This window comes from Bos indicus x Bos taurus, chromosome 25 (genome assembly GCF_003369695.1).
Source record: "Bos indicus x Bos taurus breed Angus x Brahman F1 hybrid chromosome 25, Bos_hybrid_MaternalHap_v2.0, whole genome shotgun sequence".
NCBI classification, from domain to species: Eukaryota; Metazoa; Chordata; class Mammalia; order Artiodactyla; family Bovidae; genus Bos; species Bos indicus x Bos taurus.
The window spans coordinates 17,364,210-17,388,768 of NC_040100.1; the positions used below are offsets into that span (position 1 = coordinate 17,364,210).

Consider the following 24,559-nt stretch of genomic DNA (forward strand, 5'->3'; position numbering starts at 1 on the left):
GACAACAAGGAAAAGAGCAGAGTTGGATGATGGTGAACGAGCCCTGCTACAGTGTCTGAGCACCTGGATCCAGCCATGTCTGAAGTGGGAATTTCCCACAAGCAAGTGAGAGAGCTGGGCTCAGTGCGGCTCTACTGGCTTGATCTTAATTATAAATATAAGAAAGCACTCCAGTTCACGGGGAAGAGTCCGTGTGTGTGTCTCTGTCCCACAGTCTTCCCTCCTCCCTCCAAGGAGCTTAGCACAAATACTTGCCTCATCAAGGTATGACAGGTTTGCAATAGCGCATTAAGGAGCTTAATCAGCAAGTCCTTACCAAGTGCTAACTGCATAACAAGGTTCTGGAAGCATGAGGATGGGGGAAAAAAAATGTAAACCAATGCCCTGGCCTCAAGGAACCCACTCAGCACATATAACGGAAAAATGTGTTTATGAAGCAACATGTGACAAAATTAATGTGGTCCAGAAAGAGCTTCTAAATGCTGAGTGGGTGCTGGAGAGAGAAATAAATAGTCCTTCCATCTGGCCGGCTCTCCCGCCCCGGCCCCAGGAGGTGCCTCTGCCACCACAGAGAGGAGGTGGTGAGCAGCCCCACCCACACGAGGACGCCCACCTGCTGCCGCCGAGGAGCCAGCCCCTGGGTGCACCAGCCCGCTCCCTGCCTCCCACCTTCACGTCCTTGCAAAGATGATGCCCGAGGTTCTGGCTGGCTCCCCGCTTTACCCAGAGTGGGCGTTTTTGAGCAGCTGCTCTCTCCTGCCTACTTGCAAGCACCCAGATCTGGTAGTCCCTTGCACTATCAACCATATCCTGGAACAGGGTTCAGAAGCCCTAAACACCCTGAAGTGAAAGTGAAAGTGTTAGTCACTGAGTCGGGTCTGACTCTGCGATACCATGGACTGTAGCCCGCCAGGTTCCTCTGTCCATGAACTTCTCCAGGCAAAAACACTGGAGTGGGGAGCCGTTCCCTTCTCCAAGAGATCTGCCTGACCCAGGGGTCGAAGCCAGTTCTCCTGCATTGCAGGTGGATTCTTTACTGTCTGAGCCACCAGGGAAGCCCCTAAACATGCCTAAACACCCACAAACCAGTTTGCCAGCCCAAGGGCAGCTTGTTTTGTACTCAGCCACACTCAGCCCAGTGTCATGCCCAGAGTTTTTGTGTATCACCAGCCTTCTAGTACAGTATTCTAAGAGGTGTGCATTTACGCTTATCATCACTTAAGGAAAAAAAACGAGAGCAAAGCTGAGAGGTGACCTGGATGGGTGCACAGGTTGTGCACTATGTAAATGGCTCCCTCTAGGGGCGGGAGAGCTCCGAAGATACCGACAGAGACAGCTTTGGGTTGGGGTGGGGAATAAATTGATCTTATTTGATACGGTTTTCCTGGATCTGTCTGATCTCTTACAACTAACAGTGCTCGTGCTCTGACAGTCTGTGTCGAGCAAGGTCACTGTAAAGCTGATGCTTTATGGGTTGTTTCATTTATTGTTCTCACTGCAGGGGTTTTCAAAACTCAGGGGGAAAAGAAAAAACAAAGGGAAGGGTCCCCCACGCTTCACATTTTCACTCGTGAGTTTTCCTAGAGGTGCTTAAGCTGCCCGACCCCCAACAGGAAACTGGATATGGCAGCAGAGTGAGAACAAAACCTGTGCTTTAATAATTGCAATGAACTTGCTTTTCAGGCCTTTAAGGAAAGCCCACCCCACAGTAAATTGCTGGAAGGCCAATCCCTTCACCACCAATTTAATGCTAAGAGTCGATGACGTTCATCAAATCTGACAGCATTTTGGTAAACGACGGCTCTGTTGATTAGGCCGCTGTCCACCCAAGTATTACAAGGCTGAGGAAGCCATAAATCTTAATCCACTGATAGCAGCAGAAAGATCTAAGGCCGAAAAGTGGTGGGGGAAGAAAGGACAGCACCAACTAGAGCCATTTATCACCACCAGCCCGATCCATTGCGCGGGCGGCCGCTCAGAAGCCCAGCCCAGCACAGCCATCTGGGTCCCTGGTCCCTCCAGCACTGGAGAGTCGGGAAGGTGTTTTCAGGTGGAGCGGTCAGCCTCTTGGCCAGCGTATGGATGACTCTCTCACCTTCTGGCCTAGGGATCCTGGAGTCTGTGCACCTGCAGCCCCTTCCATCAGGGCAGCTCCACCCAAAAGTGCTTCCTAGTTGCTGAGCAAGACCCTAAGGAGGGAAGTCTTTTCTACAGAAAGTGGCATTGGGCTTGGTCAGTGGAAGGGTTACGTGTGCCTCAACAGAGTTTAAGGGGCTGCTCAGAGAAACCAGGGCTTCCCAGGTGGCTCGGTGGTAAAAAATCCACCTGCAGAGCAGGAAACGTGGGTCTGATTCCTGGATCTGGAAGATTCCCCCGGAGGAAGAAATGGCAACCCACTCCAGTATTCTTGCCTGGGAAATCCCACAGACAGAGGAGCCTGGTAGGCTACTGTCCATGGGGTCACAAAGAGTCAGACACGACTAAAGCAACTTAGCACACACGCTCGCAGAGAAACTGGCAAGGTGACAAGTCGGAGGGTACAGGGACGTGACGGGGAAGAAGTGGTGCTGGCTGGGAGGCCTGTACCGTGGGGTCCGCTGCGCACTGGGACCACTGTGCTCTCTGCTGACCCAGCCTGGGCCAGTGGGACTATAGCGAGGGACTGTGTGGCCCCACCTGTCCGTCCTGCTGGACACAGCATACAAGAGAAACCTTGGGACTGGGACAAGGCCGTGGACCTGCTCCTGATGGGGTAGCTTTTGAGAACTGGCCACCAGGGGCCACCGGAAATTGTGCAGCCCTGATCACCACTCTGCCAGACCTCTGGATGATGGTACCCATCCAAAAGGGTGAAAAGAGAGAGACTGCCTTCCTCTGTATCCTCCACACTGCAAAATCTGTCCCCGCGTACTTTCCACCGTGGAGAAACTTTCTACTTAACCCCACTCCTTGGGGCCAAAGGAAGCCAATCCATTCCCTCCTGCTCCTGACAATCATAGAGCAGTTGGCAAATTGGGTCTGTTTACTGTCCTGCCTACAGCCTCCTCGACAAGAAGGTGGGGACCGAGTCCCTGTGCGGGGGACATCTCTAGGGCAGGTAGGCTTTGAATCATCTGACCTGGCTCCCACCTTCAGTCCCAGCTGACTGAGGCCTGAGTGGGTGTCTCATCAGGCTGAAGCAAGCCAGCCCATGACCCGAGAAACAAAAATGAAATTAGAGGGCTTCCCTGGTGGCTCAGGGGTAAAGAATTTGCCTGGCAATGCAGGAGACATGGGATCGATCCTTGGTCCCAGATGATCTCACATGCTGTGGAGCAGCTCAGCTCCTGCACCACAGCTACTGAGCCTGAGCTCTGGGACCCGGGGGGCTGCAGCTACTGAAGCCCGTGTGCCCTAGAGCCCAGGCTCCACAACAAGAGAAGCCGCCACGATGAGAAGCCTGTGCACCACAACCAGAGAGCAACCCCCCTCTCACTGTGACTAGAGGAAAGCCTACACAGCAGCAAAAACAACGCAGGCAAAAAAATAAATAAATAAATGAATAAAATTATTTTTTAAATAATAATTAAAAAAAAGAATGGAAAGATTCAGATGGTCTCTCTCTTGGAAAATTTCAACAAATGAATATGGAGGGAAGGAAAAACTGTGACCCAGAGAAGGCTGCAGTGAGAAGACGGAGCTGCGGGGAGGGAACCGCTGTGAGAGTGGGGGCTGGAGAAGGTTGGGGGAGAGAAAAGGCCTGTTAGGCTTATAGGGAGCCCTGTTTCAAAACCCCTTCCCCACCCCCAAGCCTGGCCCTTTAGGGCAACCTCCAGGGATGCTTCCCAAACAGGAGCCCAACACATAATTCTCCTGCTGAAAACCCTCCAGGAGAGTCCTCGCATTTAAAATGAAATCCAAACTCCTTCCTGGGGTTTTCTGACCTACTCTCATAGGTCCTCTGACCGATGACCTATGAGAGTAACTGACCCGACACTCACTTACTCCATCACCGTGAGCACCAGGAGAGCGGGCCTGGCCTGCCTCACTCATGCTCTGACTCCAGAACCCAAAAGTATCCAGTAAATGGTCCTCAAATGAATGGAGGACTGAATGAGTGTAAGAACACGCTGGAGGGAAAAGCTACCCTAGGCATCTCCCCCTTGGCTGATGACGACAGTCAGCGCCATTCACTGCCAGCTTCCTCTGTGCTGGGCACCACTGGGCGAGCTCAGTCATTCAAGCCTCATTAACTACCCGATGGGGAGGGTGCCATCACCAACCCTGCTTATAGAGGAGAAGACAGGCACAGAGAGGTTGAGCCATTTCTCCGGGACCGTTTAGCTAGTACGTGGTGCGGCTGAGGCTTGGAACCCAGGCTGCCGTCCCTGAGTCTGTGCTCTTAACACTTTGGACTTGGCTGTCCCCTGCCGCCAGATGCTCTTACCTGAAGAAGTGGACCGCTGATGGCTGCCTTATGGGCAGGCAACCCAGCCTGGGGGCTAGATCTTTCCATTTTCCCGGGGAATTAGGAATCAAGCTTTTTTAAAAAATACATAAAATTTTTTGAATTAAAGTGTTACCAAGTGACTAAGTCTCTTATAAATTGTGTGAGTCCCAAAACCATTATCTGGGGGACAGTTGAGCCCACAGGCTTCAAGTGGTTAATTTTCAGAGTCTACCAGATTGGCCTTCCAGATGCTGGAGCACAGCTGTGGCATCTTCCTCCCAGGATGAGCTATGCCCATGTCTTCACAGTCAGATCTTCCAGGGCAGGAACTGAGCCTGACTGGGGCATTTTGGGCACACTTGGCAGACTGCCCAGCCCATGGTAATACATGTTCATTAACTTAATGGATGACTTCCTTCATGAGTGGCTCCCAGTCCAATCGCCACTTCTGAAGACTCTATATTTGTCTCCATCTCTGAGGGGTGGTCCCCAAAGGACTGTGTGTGGGTGGAGCAGAGTTGATGGGATGGTGCCCCCCAGCACCCATTTCACTCTCTTCTGGGGGTGCCTCTTGGCTCACTAGAGGCCGGAAAGCCAGACACTGCGTTTCCCAGCCTCCCTCTTAGCCAGGGTCTGGATGTGACATGGGTGTGGCTGACCCGGTGGCCTCGTGGAAGGCAGGCACAGCAGAGGTGAAGTGGAGACAAAGGGCACACACACGCCAGCTGCTTCTGTGCCAAGCACGTGGTAGAGGCCAGGAGTGTTTTCATTCACGTCCCACCCCGGCTGGGTGAGCTGTGGGCGAGGTCTTTCTTCCAAGTGTCTCACTAGCACACACAGGGTCGCTCGGAGGCCAACGGCTGTGGCACTGGCTTCCTGATTCCTCGATCACAGTTCAGGTAACACATTCTTTTACTTATTTACTTACTTATTTTTGGCTGTGCTGGTCTTTGTTGCTGCACACGGGCTTTCTCTAGTTGTGGCGAGCAGAGGCTACTCTCTTAGATGTGGTGTGTGTGGGCTTCTCGTGGCGGTGGCTCCTCTTGTTGCAGAGCAGGGGCTCCAGGGCACGTGGGCTTCAGTAGTTGTGGTTCCCCGGCTCTTAGAGCACAGGCTCAATGGCTGTGCCGCCCGGGCATAGTTGTTCCGCAGCATGTGAGATCTTCCGGGACTAGGAATAGAACCCATGTCCCCTGCACTGGCAGGCGGATCCTTGTACCACTAGGGAGGTCCCAGGTGACACATTCTTGAGGCTGATCCCCCATCTTCCCTCCTATGTCCTAGGTAACAGCTTTCCTGGCTGGCCCGTTTGAGAATACTGGGTATACCGCTCCTGGAGGCCTAGCTCAAGCTCATCTTCTTACCAGCCCAAGGATTTTGTAAGCACTCCCCCCATTCCCAGCCTTCCATTCATTTATGATTCAAATAGCCTGGGGGTCTCCCCTGTTAGGCACTGACTGACCCCTGACGGATTGGGTACAGAAGGACAATTACAGCCTTCGTGGCATCAGGAAGCCAGGGAATTAGCCATGATTAGGCCCTGTGAAGTGTGGGACCACAGGGAGAGACCAGGGAGGGATGCTAATTAATCTTAGGCCAAGTCTTTAAATTGCACAGACTCCGGGGCCAGCCATTAAGTCACCGTCTAAGACGCAAATAACGGCTCCTGATAATAGAAGGCACTCAAGACAGCTTGGAGAACTGTCTGAAGTGAGAAGTGGAGAAAGGCCTCATTAATGGGAAATTAATATTCATTGCTGGGGACAAAAGGAAGCCTCCAGGCTGTGTGACCCGAGGGCCTTGCTCATCAGCAGCGAGATGAGGCTTGGGAGTTAGGCTGGCAGGAACACTCCTGCCCATTTCATCCTAGATGTACAAAAGTACCTGCAGAGAACAGGCTGAGGGTCCAATCCTCAGCCACTGTCCTCCGTCAGCATCTGTGGGAGCAGGTCACCTTATTACCTCTCTGGGCCTCGATTTCGTTAGTGGCACAGTGAGGATACTCAGGTTCCTCTGGGGTTAGCAAAGATTGTACTTTTAATAAAATTAAAAGTATTTGCCTTTCATGTTCACTTGTTTGTGTAAGCGTGCTCAGTCATGTCGGACGCTTCGCAACCCCAAGGACAGCAGCCCACCAGCCTCCTCTGTCCATGGGATTTTCCAGGCGAGAAGACTGGAGCGGTTGCCATTTCCTTCTCCAGGGGATCTTCCCAACCCAGGGATCTAACTTGTGTCTCCTGCACTACAGGCAGATTCTTCACTGCTGAGACATCAGGGAAGCCCTAGTATTTACCATAGATCTGAACATATGCTATATGTGGAGCCCTGGGTTACAGTTCATGGGGTCGCAAAGAGTCAGACACAACTGAGCGATTAAGCACAGCAGGGCGCATACCAAGGTCACAGGTGAGAAGCAGGATAGCACTGAAACATGTATATTACCATATGTAAAATAGATGACCAGTGCAAGTATGATGCATGAAGCAGGACACTCAAAGCTGGTGCTCTGGGACAACCCAGAGGGATGGGGTGGGGAGGGAGGCAGGAGGGGGGTTCAGGATGGGGGACACATGTGCACCCATGGCTGATTCATGTCGATGTGCAGCAAAAACCACCACAATATTGTAAAGTAATTAGTCTCCAATTAAAATAAATTAATTAATTTTTTAAAAAAATCTCTGGAACTGACCAAGCCCCATAGCAATCAACTGTAGCCATGAGCCTCCAGATCTAAACCGGCCAGTTCCCTGACCCCATATTAGGTAAGATACCATCCTATTACCCACCCTACAGCATGCTAACCAGTCACCTAAGGCCACCATTCCAGTAGGAACTTTCTCTGCCTTGAGGCCATAAAAATTGCCTACTAGCCTATGAAAGGGTTTGGCTCCGCCTTGAGCCACCTTGCTGTTCTAACAGCATCTCCTTCTCCAATAAACTTTATTCTCCTCTCATTCTGTCTCATGTCTGGAAATTATTTTCCAACTCGCATACGGACCATGACAGTATATACATACATATATGTGTGTGTGTGTGTGTATATGTATGTATGTATGTATATATATATATATATATGTATGTATGTATGTATATACTCTGTGTGTGTGTGTGTGTGTGTGTGTATATACATATGTTGCTTAAGCCTCATCTCAGACCAAGTGAGCCAGAATCTCTGAGGGTGGGGCCTGAGCATCCCAGGTGATGCGAATGCACAGTGGGGGTCCCCTTGGTCCCAGGTAAGGCTGAGTAACCACAAGGGAAGATGTAAGGACTATAGGAGCAAGAACGCTGAGCTTGGAGCAACAGATTTGGATCTGAATCTTAATTCCACCCTTTCTTAGTGATTGACCTTGGAAAGCTCACTTAACATTTCTGAGCTTTTGTGCCCTCAGCGTCCTTAAAAGAGGAAGGACATGGGACTTCCCTGGTGGTCCAGTGGTTAAGACTCTGTGCTTCCAATGCAAGGGGCATGGGGGTGTTTGCAGAACTAAAGATTCCGCGTGCCACATGGCATGGCCAAAAAAAAGGAGGAAGGACTTTGGAATATATCCTGCAGGTCTGCTGTGAGGGCAAAGGAGAGGAGTCATGTGGCAGCTTAGCCCACGCCTGATACCAGCAGGTGCTCAAAAAAGCAAGCCGCTGGACCAGCAGTATCGTAGCAACCTGATGTGGCATCTCAGGTCTGTGGGTTGGGGGTGTTGTCTTATACACCCACTGTATCCCCGGCATCTGAGACTGTGCCTGGCATATCACAGGTGCTTAATAAAAAGCAGCTGTAAGAATGCATCATTACAACGGGACTGTGAGTCTGACCTGTGATACTGTGAGTCTGACCTGGGGTGGCCCCATTCAGAAGCGGGGATCATGTCACAGAGAGGGCTGGTGGGTCCCCAGGGCTCCTCCACTCTCCAGAGGCCAGTGCCACAGGCAGAGAGGGCACCACGGCAGTGCCCAGCTAGACCCACCCCTACCCCTGGGGTTTCTGAACACCCTACATTTCTTCTGTCACAAGAAGCCTGCTCCTTATTCTAAAGTGTGAGCTGGGGCCACCATCCTGACTCTGCCCAGGGTTTCCATACCTGATGCCATCCTCGGCGCTGGACTTTGCTGGGAGCTGTCCGTGCACTGCGTCTCAAAGCTTCTTCAGCTTCTCGGAACAGCGTTCTTCGTCCACAATCTGCACAGAGATGAGGGGAAGAGAATTGGTGAGCCCCCAAAGGTGAACCCACACTGATGGCGGTTTTGTAACTTGCAGCCACAATGCCCATCGGGGTGCCCAGGGGCGAATCTGCGAAGCTCTTCACTTTTATAGCACTCTTAGCAGCCACAAAGCATCAGAAAACAAGCTAAATGGGGACTTCCCTGGTGGTTCAGCAGTTAAGAGTCCATGCTTCCAATGCAGAGGGCATGGGTTTGATCCCTGGTTGGGGAACTAAGATCCCACAGGCTGAGCAGTGGGGCCAAAAAAAAAGAGAGAGAGAGAGAAAGAAAACAAGCTAAATGCCCAACAACAAGGGATGGCGAGTCAGTCACAGCCCCTCATGCTATGGGACAGTATGTATAACAGTGGGCAGCTGAACTGGGCAAGTCTGCACACAAAAGGAGCATCTCTAAGATACAGAAGCGGGTCAGGACAGCACGCACAACAGGCCCGCCAAAGGAGGGGCGAGGGGAGAGAACTGTTGAATGACTGAGCATACTACTAGGGACCCAAATTCAGAAACTCCCATTATCTGCCCTTCCCTGAACCCTAGCAAGTCCTGCTTCTCCTAACCAGCAGGTCAGCCTAACTCTCCCCTGTGAAAGCTAGGAGAGTCCATCCCATTTCCCTCTTTGCCCTGGGGGCTAGGAAACTCATGCTAAACTCCAGGTTGAAATGCAGTGGCTCTCCTTGGGGAAGGTTTGAAGACACCACTTTCTCCTTTTATCCCCTTGTTGTATTCATTTTTATTGCCTGTTAACGGCTTGGGATCTTACATACCTATGAGCCAATGAGTTGGAACACAAATCAAGAATAGTATGCTATGGGGAACTCTGCTCAATGTTATGTGGCAGCCGGGATGGGAGGGGAGTTTGGGGGAGAATGGACACATGGATATGTATGGCTGAGTTCCTTTTGCTGTCCACCTGAGAGTATCACAACACTGTGAATCAGCTATACTCCAATATAAAATAAAAAGTTTTTAAAAAGATTATTGTGTGCTGGACACTTTAGACTTCTTATCATTCAGTCCTTCTGGGAAATCTGCAAGGTGGGCGTAATCACTCCCATTTTACTGAGGATCAGAGAGGACCCAATTGTCAGAGGTCTCAGAGCTAGAAAGGAGCAGAACAAGGTTTGAACCCAACCCAGCCTTGTTCCAAATCCTCTTCTCGTAAGTAAGTAGCACACTGGGCTCTCAGACAAAATGACAAGTCTTGAAAGGCACTCTGGCACTCATTGGTCCCATGTTAAAGATGAGAAAAACAGAGGTGCGGTGAGACCAAACAGCTTCCCCGAAGCAACACGGCCACACTGTGTCTGACTCCTGTGTGTGTGTGTGTGTGCGTGTGTGTGTGTGTGTGCGCGCGCGCACGCTCAGTCACTCAGTCACGTCCGACTCTTTGCGGCGCCATGGACTGTAGCCCACGAGGCTCCTCTGTTCATGGGATTTCGCCATTTCCTACTCCAGGGGCTCTTCCCTACCCAGGGGTCGAACCCGTGTCTCCTGCGTTGGCAGGCACTTCGCCACCTGGGAAGCCCCAGTCTGACTCCTACGTGCTGCCATTGCATTCATTCATGCTAAGTTGCTTCAGTCGTGTCCGACTCTCTATGACCTCTTTATGGACTGTGGCCCACCAGCCTCCTCTGTCCGTGGGACTTGCCAACCACCACCAAATCATTCTGGGGGCCCGTATGGGGCCAGCTGCTGGATCGGGCATCTCCTATTCCACTTCCAGATTTTATTTCATGTATCCTTTTATTATAAGATACGTGAAATCCGATTAAAGTCTGCAGAGTATGGATTAACTGAATTCAGACCTGAACAGTGGAATCAATTATCACAGGGGTTAGGTACTGAAGTTAAGACACAGTGAGTGAAAAGCAGGTCTCACCAAAATTATCCTAGACCTTTCCTTAAACGACTGGTACGTGAGATCCAGGAAATGTTAAAAGCCAGGAATTGACTTCTCTGGTCTCCTTTGCCCTGTGGGAGTGGACGCCAAGACTAGTTTAAAAAGAGGTTTAAAAAAAAGAAAAAAAGGATCGCTCTCTCTCTCTGTCTCTCATTTTCATGCTGTCTCTTTGTGGCCAAGTGGACAGAGTTAACTTGCACGGGCTCACTGGTTTCTGTGCGTGGGATGTGGCTCCATCGTCCCTCATTTGTCAGCAGAGCTGGTGCTGACCTGGCAGTACTGTGCTCACCATGAGTCCCCTCGGTGTGGGAGGCGCTTCTGGAAAAGTCGGAGTGGACGGCTTTCCGAGGGGACGTCTTCAGTTCAGAGTTGGCCCCGTTGACATAGACTGAGAAGCCCTGTTCCAGGTGCTCCAGCCTTAACTGCACGGGGTCCTTGGTTTTCAGATGCTTTAATATCCTGGAAGAGAAACGATCACCAGCGTCTCATCCGAGGAGCCTGAGCCACCGCCCACCCCTGTGTGGGGAGGGACCTGCCGCTCTGACAGGCAAGTGTTTCTAATCAGAGGCTGGGTGGCAGGCGCCCAGCTGTTCCTCTATAAACAGCCCTAAGAGGCCCATTACGCACATGGAGGAGCAGGGAGGGGGAGGCTCCGCGAGCTCTGCTTTCATTCTGAGGCTCAAAGGTACTTCAGCCAAAACCCGGGTACCACCCTTGCCCCATGGTGGCACAGGGGCAAAAGCAGGTGTGTGCATGCTGCTGCACACGGCCTGGGTTTCCTGGGGTGAGCCCAACGTCACGCACCTCCCCTTGGTGGACAGCAGCACTTTGTTCCACGTGGAACAAAATGTGGTCTAAGCCTCTGTGAGAGATTTCACGAAACACATCCTCACATTAGAAAACAGCTGCCATCACGCCAGGCAGACTGATTTTTGGCTTCAAGACATAAATGTGTTCTCCAACACCCCTGATATCCCAAATGTCATCATTTTACATTCAGATGCAGTTTAAAAATATACCAGTGCAGGCTTTGTTCAAGATTAATGATGTGATGATCAAACCCTTTGCCTGAAAGGGGCTTGGCGTGAGCGTGGCCAGGTTCCTTGTTCATCTTTCTCCAGAGTCCAACCTCACACCTTGGCTTTGTCCTTTCCCCACTCCTGAGGGTCCCTGCCATAGACAGTGCCCAATGCCCATTTCGGAATTGCTCCCATCTGACGTCAAACCCTTCAGAGCCTTTACAAATGCCTGCACACACTCCTACACCAACTAGATTTCTTTTCGCAGAAGGAGAAATACAAACAACCATGGTGGCAAAAAAAAATTAAAAAGTGGATCCTCTTCAGTGATTAAATAAGTTCTTACCAAAGCAGCAAAATGTAAATTTTTAAAAACAATAGTGGGATTTCCCTGATAGTCCACTGGATAAGGATCCGACTTCCAATGCAGGGAACACAGGTTTGATCCCTGGTCTAAGATCTCACATGCCACGGGACAACTAAGCCCCCTGGCCACACAACGACTGAGCCCATGTGCTCTAGAGTCTGCACACTACAATTAGAGCAGCCTGTCTGTTGCAACTATGCCCCGACACAACCCAGTAAAGAGATATTTTTAAATATAATAGTAATGGTAAAACCATAAAAGGTAGAAAGCCAAACTCTGTTCTAAACGCTTTGTGTGCAGTGTGGGCTTAGTCACGTCAGTCGTGTCTGACTCTTTGTGACCCCATGGACTTTTGTCTGCCAGGCGCCTCTGTCCATGGGATTCTCCAGGCATAAATACCGGAGTGGGTTGCCGTGCCCTTCTCCAAGGGGTCTTCCTGACCCAGGGATGGAATGAACCAGAATCTCTTACATCGCCTGCATTGGCAGGTGGGTTCTTTACCTCTAGCGCCACCTGGGAAGCCCCTCTAAATTAGAGCCAACTCCCATTGTTTGAGATAAGTTCTATAAAGTTGAGGCAAACACTGAATTTGTGAATACTGAACCACTGTTTCTAGGGCAAAATACAGGATTTGGTTCCTGTGAGCCTCTGGTCACAACGTGTTCATCAACTGATCAAAATAAAACCTTGCTTTATGTGTGTTTCCGTTTAAATGCACCTTATTTAATATATTGGGCTGCTCTTGTGGCTCAGCTGGTAAAAAAAACTGCCTGCAATGCAGGAGACCTGGGTTCGATCCCTGGGTTGGAAAGACCCCCTGGAGAAGGGAAAGGCGACCCACTCCAGTATTTAATATATATTGATACTTAATACAGTATCACTGAACTCATGCCGGCAGCACTCCAACTCATGACTGAATGAAGCTTAACTAACACGTGTATTTTCTCCACAAGAGACATCATAGCCTTCTTGGGCTTAAGAACGTGGGACAGCTGCACTTAAACCTTATACCAGGGACCAGTTTAAACAGGGAAGTCACCGCTGAAAAACACAAAAATGTAAAAAACAGGACACTAAGTAAAACAGAAAAAGGACACTTTACTGTATAAGGTAAGGGCTTCCCAGGCAGCACAGTGATAATTCACCTGCCAACGCGGAGATGCGGGAGATGTGGGTTTGATCCCTGGGTCAGGAAGATCCCCTGGAGGAAGAAATGACAACCCGTTCCAGTATTCTTGCCTGGGAGATCCCATGGACAGAGGAGTCTGGTGGGCTACAGTCCGTGGGGTCACAGAGTCAGACGCTACTGAGCATGCACACACAGTATCCGATTGTTAAAAAGCACTGGAAGTGTGGATTCAGGGGCTACAAATATATTGTAGTGGGTGGATAAATCTGCAAATGTGGAATAAGGATTGACTGTATTAAGACTTTAATCTGTACAACAACCCTATGGGGTCATTAATTTTCTTAACCTCATTTAATAGATAAGGAAACTGGAGCACAGAGAGGTTAAGTAACTTGCCCGAGGTCACACAGCTAGTGTGGCAGTGAGGCTGGGATGCAAATTGAAGCAGTGTGGCTCCAGAATCTTCGCCACAACAAAGACAACTTCAAGAGCTAGCAAGCTGAAACTGACAAGCTTAGACATGGCTGGAAACAGAACATGCGATGCACTTGGTCTTCGCTCAGTCAGCAAATAGTTTCTGATCAGGAACAATAGTCGGCATTCAGTCCTAACCAAACCACGAGAGCGACCGGAATGTCCCACACTAGGGTAGTGGAAAAGGAGATCTCTTGTAGCTATTATAATTATGAAGATTCTGTCGAAACATGGGGGATGTTTGTGATCTGTTCAGAGATGGGGCGAGAAGGCAGGATAAAAACAGTACCTAGCCGATAAGCGCAAAGTTGGAAAAAAGTGTGTTTGTGGGACCCAGAGTGGAAGGTGATAAATGTGAAAATTAAATCAGCTGTTGAGGGAGGGTGGTGGCATTGTGGGTGATTTCTTTGTTTGCTTTTTTAAATGTTTCTTTGGCGGTTGATACATCCATCTTTTCGGCAATCGTGGCAGGAACATTCATTACAGACTGCTTATCTCTTGCCAGCCTCTGAAGCCTGGGAGATGCCTGATTGTTGGGCAACAGCATAAAACAGAAGGAAAACACAAGTAACTAAGAGACAGTTTCCAAACATGGCAGTAGCTGCGCTCTCTGGCGCAAACAATCAAAGGACGCAGTGGATACCAGTGATCCCCGGGGAGGGAGAGCAGGGAACCCAGGCCCTGAGAGACCCTGAGATGGTCGGCAGGTGCAAAAATCTGACCACCTGGCCAAGCAGCGCCTGCCTCAACTTCCTTTCAGAGACCACCTTTTCTCCTGATACTTCCTGAATGGTCGCCGTGGCATCCTGCTACCCAAGCTCTGTGGCTGGTGCTCCATGTGGGTCTCTCTTTAAGCAGACTGATTTATGAAAATGTGGATTTATGAAACTGATAAACGAGGAGATAATTAGTCAGACTGTGAAAAGACTCACTAGAGGAACTCCTCTACTGCAGCTGAGTGCATCAGGAATACCCACGTGGCATCGAAGAAAAGTGGGTGTTTTTTTTTTAATGGATAGCCTACTTTGCATAAAAAACTGCCTTTGGTGTCCGGGATTCAGGAAAATCAGATTCAGCCCCCTGCCCTGATGGAGATGGAGCCTCCAGGCACTTGCTCAGGGGTCCCCAGCCTCTGGGACCTAATGCCTGATGATCTGAGGATAGAGCTGATGGAATGATAATAGAAATAAAGAGCACAATATGTGTAATGTGTTTGAACCACCCTGAGACCATCCCCCTCACCTGGCCCACGGAAAAATCATCTTCCACAGAACCAGTCCCTGGTGCCAAAGTGGGTTTGGGACCACTGACTTATAGATTCTGTACGTTTCATGTCACAAGTCTCCCTGCCTCACACTGCAGTGTAGTATCTGCGTGCCTGTTCATTCTCCCTTCATGCCTACCACCCCAGATGTGGGGTCTGTACTGAGGGCAAGGAAAGGTGAGGAATACTCTCAGAACCTATTTCTGGAACTCAAGGTCTAGCAGGAGAGAGAAGGCATGGATGTGCATTCTAATCCAGCCCCCGGGTATCTAACCATGTCTCAGGCATCGTTTCTGCTTATCTCGTGATGACCTTCGGGGGCACTTGTGCAGAGAGCTCTTTTGTACAGAAGACGAAGTGGAAACACTGAGTTAGAGCACAGGGTGGCACAAGGGGCTGTGACGGGGGACGTGAGATGCTTGACATGGGTGGTCGGGGCACAAGCAGGGGTTCAGGTGAGGAGAGGACTTAGCTGAGCTCCAAGGGCAGGGAGCGCGTTGCTCACAGGTCTGCTCGTGACCAGGCTTATAACAGCTGTCTTGGTCTATAGGCGCCTTGCTGCTGTGTGACTGTGGGCTGGCCACGTGCCTCCTTTGGATCTCAGGAAACCCCAGGGTCAGCTGAGGGGCTCTCTAAGTGTCAGGCACCCAAGGATTATCTGGATGTCCGCTCACTTTTTTTTTTAATTTGGCTGTGCCAGGTCTTAGTTGTGGCATGTGGAATCTAGTTCCCGAACCAGGGATCGAACCCAGGTCCCCTGCACCGGGAGTGCGGAGTCCCAGCCGCTGCAACACCCAGAGAAGTCCCTCAGCTCACTTTCAAGAAGACATATTTATCACCAAAAAGATGACAATGATGGTGGAGAATGCATACTTGGATGGGTGGGCTTACTGCAGACCCTCAAACACCTTGTCCTGCTCAATCCTTCACTGGCCCAGGAATTAAGATCCTGGCATTGGCCTGTTTTATAGATGTACTTGTCAAGGTCAGAGAGTCGAGGAAGTGGCTGGGATTTAAATTCTGGTCCATGAGGCTCCAGAGCTCATCTCCCTGCCACGTCATCCTGCCGTTTCTTGTCTCCTCACTAGGCATCACGCCACAGAGCTCCATACAAGGAGAGTGCAGAGGAGAAGCAGTGGCTCCCAGGCAGGGCTTTTTGGAGGCAGTGGCATTTGAATGAAGCCTTGAAGGATGGAGAGACAGGGGACAGTGGTGCAAGGAGCCTGCCGTTCCTCCTGGAACCTAGGGGCTCACAAGCTCCAGTATTTGTCCTCTAGGAAGCCACCAGCCCCCATCTGTGTGGGCGGAGGTGGCGTGGTGCAGAGGACCGAGCTCTGTGCTGGGGGCTCTGCCATTTCCCAGCTTTCATGGGCAAGTCCCTACACCTCCGGGGCCTGTCTCTTCTTCTGTAAAATGAGACCCAGGATGTCTAAGCTCATGAGGATGGAAGGGGATGCCAGATGAAGCTCCAGCTCAGAGATTGGTCTGTGCAAGACCCCCTCAGAGCTGGTTCTCCCCTTTCTTCCTTCTGCCTAAATCTTCTCATGGGGCAGTGGGTTCACCTCTCAATTGGGTACATTTTCCTGTAAGTTTCCCTCAAACAACCTTTTTTTTTAAAAAAAAAAACAATACCATTGCTGGCTTCTTAGATCTTAGACCTGCCGCCCTCTAGCATGTATATTACAGCCCCGCTCAGCCGTTAGCTCTTGACTGTTCCTCCTGTCTCAGCCCTTTGATGATTTGGGCTGCTTTTTCGTGGGTCCTGTTAGGCATGATTACATCTTTCATGAGGACGCCGAGTGAGCAGAATCACTAAGCATCCTCTGGGCGAGGGTTGTGCGCGGGTCAACAAGAGCTGCCGCATCCCCCCACCCTCCCTGGTCCTCTCCCGGACCTCACGGTCACTCTCTGCCCCTTCTGGCCCAGTCCTGGGTAGCCTTGTGCTCACCTGGAGGGAGTTCCTCGAAGGCCAGGGCTGTGTGCCAGACACCTGTCCTTTTCACCTGTCCAGTCACTCGCCCCTGTCTTCCAAACACAGCTCAGATTCTCCTTGAGAACTGCCCCCTTCCTCCCCTTACTCCACGTGGTTTGAGCGAGACTCACACCCTTGCCCAGCTTCATGGGGTGGCCCAGGAGGGGCCAGGCAGACTCTGCCACCCCACCAGGCTCAGGGCGGTGGTTGGCTCATGGATGGAAACTCAGGACTTTTGAGTGAGGATGGGCTGGAACTATTAAGAAAGATGTGTTTTCTTCCTCTAGAGGTAGGATGTCAGTGGGTTTCCGGGGACTGCCTTGGCCTCTCTGAGGGAGGTACCTTTGTGAGGTGGTTCCAAGGAGAGAAAACAGAACTGAGAGATGGAGAGTGACTGATTGCAGTGACCCACTTTGAGTACCTGGATCCAACTATGCCTGAAGCCCGCATATCATCCCAGATTTGTTTATTTTGCAAGGCAATAAGTTTCACTGTTTAAAGTCATTTACTCTGGGTTCCTGTCCCTTAGAGCAGAGGAGCACTGACTAAGGCTGCCTGTGTCTCCCTCATTGCAATGTTCTCCTTAGCACTAGTGGCAGGTACTGAGAAGGTACTCAGTGGAATCCTGCTGGAAGAATAAAAGAAAAACCTGATCAGCATTTTGTGGGTAGCTGTGTTCCGGACAGGTCTCTAAGAACTCAGCCCAGTGATTACACACCCCCTTCTTGGGTCACAGGCAACCCAGTATGCAGACTGGGTTTTCACCTCCTTCTGTGCCCAATATGAAGTTCAGAGGCTGGGATTTCCCTGGTGGTCCAGTAGTCACAATTTCACCTTCCAGTGCAGGGGGTGAGGGTTTGATCGCTGGTTGAAGTGTTAAGATCCCACATGCCTTGTGGTCAAAAAACCAAAACAAAAAGCAGAAGCAGCGTTGTAACAAATTCAGTAAAGACTTTAAAAATGGTCCACGTAGAAAAAAAAAAGTTTTAAAAAGGCTCAGAGGCTGGTTTTCAACCCAGTCGTTTTTTAAATTGGTGTATAATTGCTTTACAATGTTGTCTGAGTTTCTCCTGCGCTGCAAAGTGAATCAGCTATATGTGTACGTATCTATATGTATAGATCTATATACACGTGTATATGTACCCTCCCTCTTGAACCTCCTTCCCACTCTACCCAGTCTTATAAGTAGATTTCCAACTCAATTTCAGTTTACCCCTACAAAACCCCTCCATAGTGAACTTAGAGCCACTGGCAACCCTGGCAGATTTCTCTCCCCTGGATTACTGATGACAGCGTCAAACAAAACGTAAATAAGAAAGTACGGAGACTTTGCTGGTGGTCCAGTGGTTAGGACTCTGTATTTCCACCACAGGAGGCGCAGATTCAATCCCTGGTCTGGGAACTAAGATCCCACATGCTGCGTGGCACGGCTGAAAAAAAAAAAAAATGTAGGGCCCAGCTCCACCACTTCCTGGGTGCATGACACTGGGCAAATGCTTGCTGTCCTGGTCTCCACTTCCTCATCTGTAAAACTGGTGAAATAACTGCCTTATCGGGCAGTGTGTGGATAAAACGAGAGGATGGGGGCAAGCTGCCTGCCACACAGCTGGCACTTCAGCAAAGGTGCCTCTTCAGGCTTGATCTGAGGCCAGCTCCAGGGCACTCCCACTCTGCATATGTCTCCATTTGGAGGCGTTTCTAGCTTTACTTTCTAATTCCCTGTCATCAAGCCAGCTCCCTCTCGGTGACAAACTCATCTCCCAAATCTTATGGCAGCTTCATTCTGACATATTTTTTAACTGCCTTTGTGCTGCGACCTCCTCTCTAGCTCTTCTCAGCTATGCTATTGGCCGGCGCCTCTTTGATCACACACGTATTGATCCCTCGATTAATGAGAAGCCATTTGCTCATGAGGAACTATGACACTCTCCTCCCAGACAAGTCACGTGTATACGATTCAATGATCACCCAGGTGTTCGGTGGCACCATCCAGCCTGCCAGAAACTGAATAAAAACATTCTGTGCCCCGGCATTAAGGATGATAAAAACCCACATTGGTCTAATCAGCGCAAGCCTGGGTTTGAGGTTGCCCCTGGGACGGAGGGAGATGAGCACAGAGCAGCTGGGCACATGGGATGTTGCCTGGCATTTCTGGCTGGTCTTGGAGAGTTTATCTATTCAAAGGTGCTCTACTGGGGGCAGGATTGCCTTGCTTGCAGGCATCTGGAATGGGGGCAGGTCTCGTCGTCATAGATACTGGAGGTCTTAGTGACATTTAGTAAGAGGACAGGTAGGCAGGGACGCTAAACTCCTACAACACATGGGGCAATCCTGTACATTAAAAGCTCTCCCCGTGCAACACGCCTCCAGGGCCCCAGCTGACAAGTACTCGGAATCCAGCCCACCAGACAAGGGCTGAATTCATATTCAGAATAACAACCCCCAGACTCTTGCCTACAAGACCCCAAGCACAGCCAGCCCCAAAGCACAAAGTCCCAAATAAGTTCCCCTGTCCTTCCCGCTCCTGCAGATCTGGGGGGTGTGGAGCTGTAGTATCCTTCTGTCTGTCTTGCGCTTTGATTTGAATTCATTACCAACATCTTGTAGGGGTTTCCAGGTGGTGCTAGGGGTAAAGAATCTGCCTGCCAATGCAAGAGACCCAAGAGATGCAGGTTCGATCCCTGGGTCAGGAAGATCCCCTGGAGGGGGGCATGGCAACCCACTCCATTTTTCTTGCCTGGAGAATCCCATGGACAGGGGAGCCTGGCAGTCTACAATCCATAGGGTCGCAAAGAGCTGGACACAACTGAAGCTTCTTAGCATGTACACACCAACATTTTAAAACTCAGGATATTTCACCACACAAGTCCAGATTTTCAGTGTCTCCTGTCTCCTTGGAGGATATGAACCCCTGGGCCCGTGAGAGTTCCAGGCACCCACTGTCCCCACCGAGCTAGCTTCACTCACTGCCTGACCCCTCCTAGCATCTAAGTTTGCAAACCCAGCTTTCCCCAAGGTTCCAGGGCCTGAAGACAAACCACAATGAACTGCAGGTGAACTTGCATAGCCTTGCAAAGGCCTGGAGAACATAATACTCTCCAGCCAGACCACAAGCTTTGACCTCAGTACACATGGCATCGGGCTGCAGGTTTTTTATGAGAACCGGCACTCCAGAGTCAAATCAGGACTGACAGCTTTAAACGACATTGACCAACTTCAAACACAAGTGTAAAAGGACTCCCCCTTTACATAACAAGGCATGATTATAGGCTCAGATTTCCAGGGACCTTCAAAGCCTGTGAGATCACAGGCTAGGTTATTCACACACCGGCCCTGCCAAATTCTAGCTTTTCTTAACAAACCCAGCTTCTCCCAGAACGGAGGCACGGAGACGAGAAGCGGGCCCCACACGTCCGACGGTTTGCTACAGCTCAATCGAAAGATGCGATTAAATCAATGAATGGAGAAATAGGAACTGGGATGGCAGATATTATTCCAAGCCTCTGTGTGGAGGGCGACTGCAGCCCGTTCCGATGTGAAACCGAGCCTGCACGCTGTTAATAACTCTAAATAGGCTTTTGATTTGGTTAATATCAGGGCTGCTGTCGGGCGGCTGCATCTTACCGGTTCCTCTGCTGGAGCAATATTAAATACTCATCGTGCTTCTCATCAAAGTCTGTCACCATGTCCTTAGTGTAACCCTGAAATGAAGAAACAGAGCGGTGTGATGTCGGAATGCAGGGGAGCGTTTACTGAGGCCCAGGTACAGCACACGCCCCACGGGAGGCCGAGAGGCAGAGGCTGACCTTGACGAAGGCCCGGCTCCCTGGGCGCATCACCCTGGCGACCCAGAGCCCCAGAGACTGTCTGACGGCCCAGTGGATCTAGAACATACGCAACTAACAGTCTACGAAAAGGAGAAGGGTGATTTGATTCCCCAGCCTCACTGTTCATTCCTCCCATGCCCTAATAAAATCAAGGACTCTGAGAAGATTTGGGCTTTACTGTTTTCTCCATGCTCGTGATTTGGTGATCTCTATTGCCCTAACCAGATGGAACCCAAATCAGTTGTTTGAGAGAGAAATCTCATTTTTTTTTTCTTGCCACTGTGAAAGAAATGCATGCTTATTATAAACAACTCAGTCATTACAAAAATATACGATACAGAGAGTGAAGATTCCTTTGAAGCAGATGTTCGTGGTTTTCTGCTTCCCCTTCTGGTCACAGAACTCTGGATTTCTTTGGGGGAACTGTTCAGTCCCTTTTCCCAGTTCGCTGGCTTCCTTAGATGCCCTTGAAAGTTCCTTTGGTCTGCGCTTGGGTCACATACCTTGACCTTGGTCTCGCCCATCAACACAGTACTTCCCCTGGCCGCAAGGATCCACTGGTCAGGGGATGAGCCTCAGCCTGAGCCTGGCCCTTGAAAGTCAGCCCAAGGACTTTACTGATACTCCTGGGGAAAAGCTACTCTCTTTCCACTCGGGTGCTAAGGTAACGAGATGCAGGCTTGGCAATGCCTGAGAACGAAGTCAAGAAAGAAGACAGCAAATCCCAGCGATGCAAAGACCGAGAGTCCTAATGACATAATTTGAGCCCCTGGATCCACCCGTGCCTGAAGAAGTGTCTGGACAACTTAGCAATGACCCTAACGTTATTTTGTTTCAACTGAGTTTCTGTCATTTGCAGCCAATAGAATTATATAAGTCGTTACCATGGCCTGATCATTAGAGATAAAGATTATCTCTATTAAAGATTTTTACAGCCCTATGGGGGGATAGTAAATGTATAATAAACTATAAATATTAAAAGTGACATACGGACCTCCCTAGTGGTGAGGTGGATAAGAATCTGCCTGGCGATACAGGGGTCACGGGTTCAATCCCTGGTCTGGGAAGAGTTCACATGTCCAGGAGTAACCAAGCCCGTGTGCCACAGCCCCTGAAGCCCATAAACCTAGAGCCTGTGCTCCGCAACAAGAGAAGCCACCACAGGGAGAAGCTCGTACACCCCAGCCAAGAGCAGCCCCCATTCGAGGGAACTAGAGAAATCCCACAAGCAGCAAGAAAGACCGTGCGCAGCCAAAACAAATGAATGCAGCGACATACGTAACACCAGTAAAACCTCCACTCTGATTCGATACATATTCCACTAGATGCTTTTCTTTGCTTGTAACATACATATATCCATATTTATAAACACACACACACATTCTTTTAAATGAAAGTAGGGTCATACTGTAAACAATGCTTTGCCATCTTCTATGCTTCTTAACTAACTTAACTTCTTAACTAAAGAGACAGTGTAGGCTTCATTCTAGCCACAAGTCAGACGGATTAAATGTTAAATGGCAAGTGAGACGCTTGTAATAGAAACACAATTTGTGTGAAAATCCTAACGATTATCATGGGGAGAAGAAAAAAAAAGAGAATTTCCATCATTCTCTTCTTAGCTTCTCAAAATCTGCCTTGCACCCCATTAATCTACCAGAACTCTTCCCAAGGGTGACCCATAACCTCCTTAAGCAAATATGATAGCTCTTTCCAACTTCATCCTTTTCCATTGATCCGGGGCCACGGGGAGCTGTTCCCACCCATCCGTTCCGCAAGTTCTCCCCCTCTAGCTTCCGAGGTTCTGAACGAGGCTCCTCCCCTCCCGCACCTCCTCCGGCTGCCCTTCTTCCTTGGCCTTGGGCGTGGACGGTCGCTGTCTCTGTCCATCTCAGCTGTCTGTGCCTTTCTCCCTCTGCCTTCCCGTCTCCTTCCGATTCCGAGGAAACGGGTCCCTGCCAGTCCAGCGCTGACAGCCCAGCCCCCTTCTCACTCCTTTTCCTGCAGGAAGGACCCTAGGCTGTGGCCGTCTGCTTCCTTCTTTCCCTGTTGCCCCCCACTTTTCCTCTCAGGCTCCCCTCTCTCTGAGCCACCTGGGGAGAGGATGCTGGATTCCCGTCTTTTCTTTCACCCTGAGTCTCTGAAGCCTCCGAGTTTTCCTGGGGTTTTTCAGGCTAGCTAATCTGGCCAATCAGGAAGTGAAGAATAATAAGAAAGGATGATACTCTGAAATCATAAGAAATTTAAACAAACTAGCAATAGGTGTTCCTATTCCTATTTCCCTGGCTTCCTGAGAAGCCCAGAGACTTTCCTTGGTCCTCCCTGGACGGAGTCCTGCCTCATTTTGACTGTGAGGAAAGCACCGTGACCTCAGGAGAGCTGGTAGGTTGCACGATATGGGGTCTGGAGAGGATTCTCAGTTCCTTTTTCAGAACAACGTGTGTACGAGGCAGACAGTTGACGCAGCATTTCCATATACATGATTCTCCTTTGATCTTCGCGGCAACCCTTGAAGTGGTTATTACCACCCCATTTAAGATACAAGGAAATCCATCCCATGCGCCTTCCGGAAACATGGATCCTACTCCATGGTAATTTACATAACTATTTTGAGAAATTAAAATGGCCACTGATATATTATGGTACGGAATGAAATATTCAATGACATTTTTAGGTGAAATATGAGACTTCAAAGAGATCGCAGCTCGGGGTGGGCTGCCCTGGGTTTTCACCTCCGGGAATACATTTATTCGCCTCTGCCAGGAGGGAGATGTCATTGGAAAGATTTGAAGAGCTCAGGCACAGAGCCAGCAAAACTTCTCATCAACCCCATGTTTCTCAAATGCTGATGCGTGTGTAAATAACCTGAGACTGTGTGGAAAGCGAGGCTCTGATTCAGGGGCCCAAGCTGACACCTGTAACAAGCTCCCAGGCAATGCCCATGGGCCACACTTTGCCAGCGAGGCCCTGGACCAGCCCTGTTTACTCCTCATTACTCACAATATGCCCACCTCTAATCAGGTCAGCATTGAACTTGAGCTGTGAAGAATGTGAGCTTTGGAGTCCCGTGTGGGTTGCACGCTCAGTCGCTAACTTGAGCCCAACTCTTTGCGACTTTATGGACTGTAGCCTGCCAGGCTCCTCCATCCCTGGGATTTCCTAGGCAAGAATACTGGAGGGGGTTGCCATTCCCCTCTCCAGGGGATTTTCCTGATCCAGGGATCAAACCCACATCTCTTACACCTCCTACATTGCCAGGTGGGTTCTTTACCAGTCGCGTCACCTGGGAGACACAGCTTCAAGTCACAACAGTGCTACTTGTTTCTGTCAAATGGAGGTAACAATAGCACCTGTCTGGTTGGATCTGTCTTTCCCTCATAGGCTTCCCTGGTGACTCAGTGGTCAAAAAAAAAAAAAAAATCCACCTGCCAGTGTAGGAGACACAGGGTCCATCCCTGATCTGGGAAGATCCACTGGAGAAGGGAATGGCTACCCACTCCAATATGCTTGCCTGGGAAATCCCATGGACAGAGGAGCCTGGCGGGCTACAGTGCATGGGGTCACAGACACGAATTAGTGATTAAACAGCAACAACAACTCAGGATCGAAGGTGAGTTGGATGCAATAACAATAAGAAGGCCGCAGCATGGAATCTGGCACCTGGGTAGTTCTCAGTATTTAAATAGTACTATCTTAGCCCCGCCCCACCCCACCCAGCTCACTGCTGTCCTGATGCCCTAATTATTCGATTCCCTTCCCCTTGCGGCTCCCCCAAGATCCTCTCCAAGGCCCAGCTCAGCTCCCCAAGTCTCCATGCAGGCTTCCTCTGCCATTCTCACCCCCCTCTCACTTCAGCTCAGTTTGAAACCCTGCAATTAGTATTAAGTTACACACAATACAGGGTGAAATCGTATATAATTAAGTGCTACGTTGTAAGCCTTTAACTATATCTATTGCTCAC

General features: G+C 50.0%; 1 protein-coding gene across 3 annotated transcripts in view; it reads right to left on the reverse strand.

Annotated features, from left to right (window-relative positions):
• The window catches only part of KIAA0556 (KIAA0556 ortholog), a 230,123-nt gene that overhangs the window by 149,943 nt on the left and 55,621 nt on the right, over positions 1–24,559 (reverse strand). For all 3 annotated transcript variants that reach the window (XM_027526515.1, XM_027526514.1, XM_027526513.1), the window contains 3 exons: positions 20,396–20,472; positions 10,836–11,005; positions 8,509–8,606 (listed from right to left, as the gene is read on the reverse strand). In XM_027526515.1, coding sequence (XP_027382316.1) covers positions 8,509–8,606; positions 10,836–11,005; positions 20,396–20,472 — 345 coding nt within the window. The remainder of the gene's footprint in view (positions 1–8,508; positions 8,607–10,835; positions 11,006–20,395; positions 20,473–24,559) is intronic.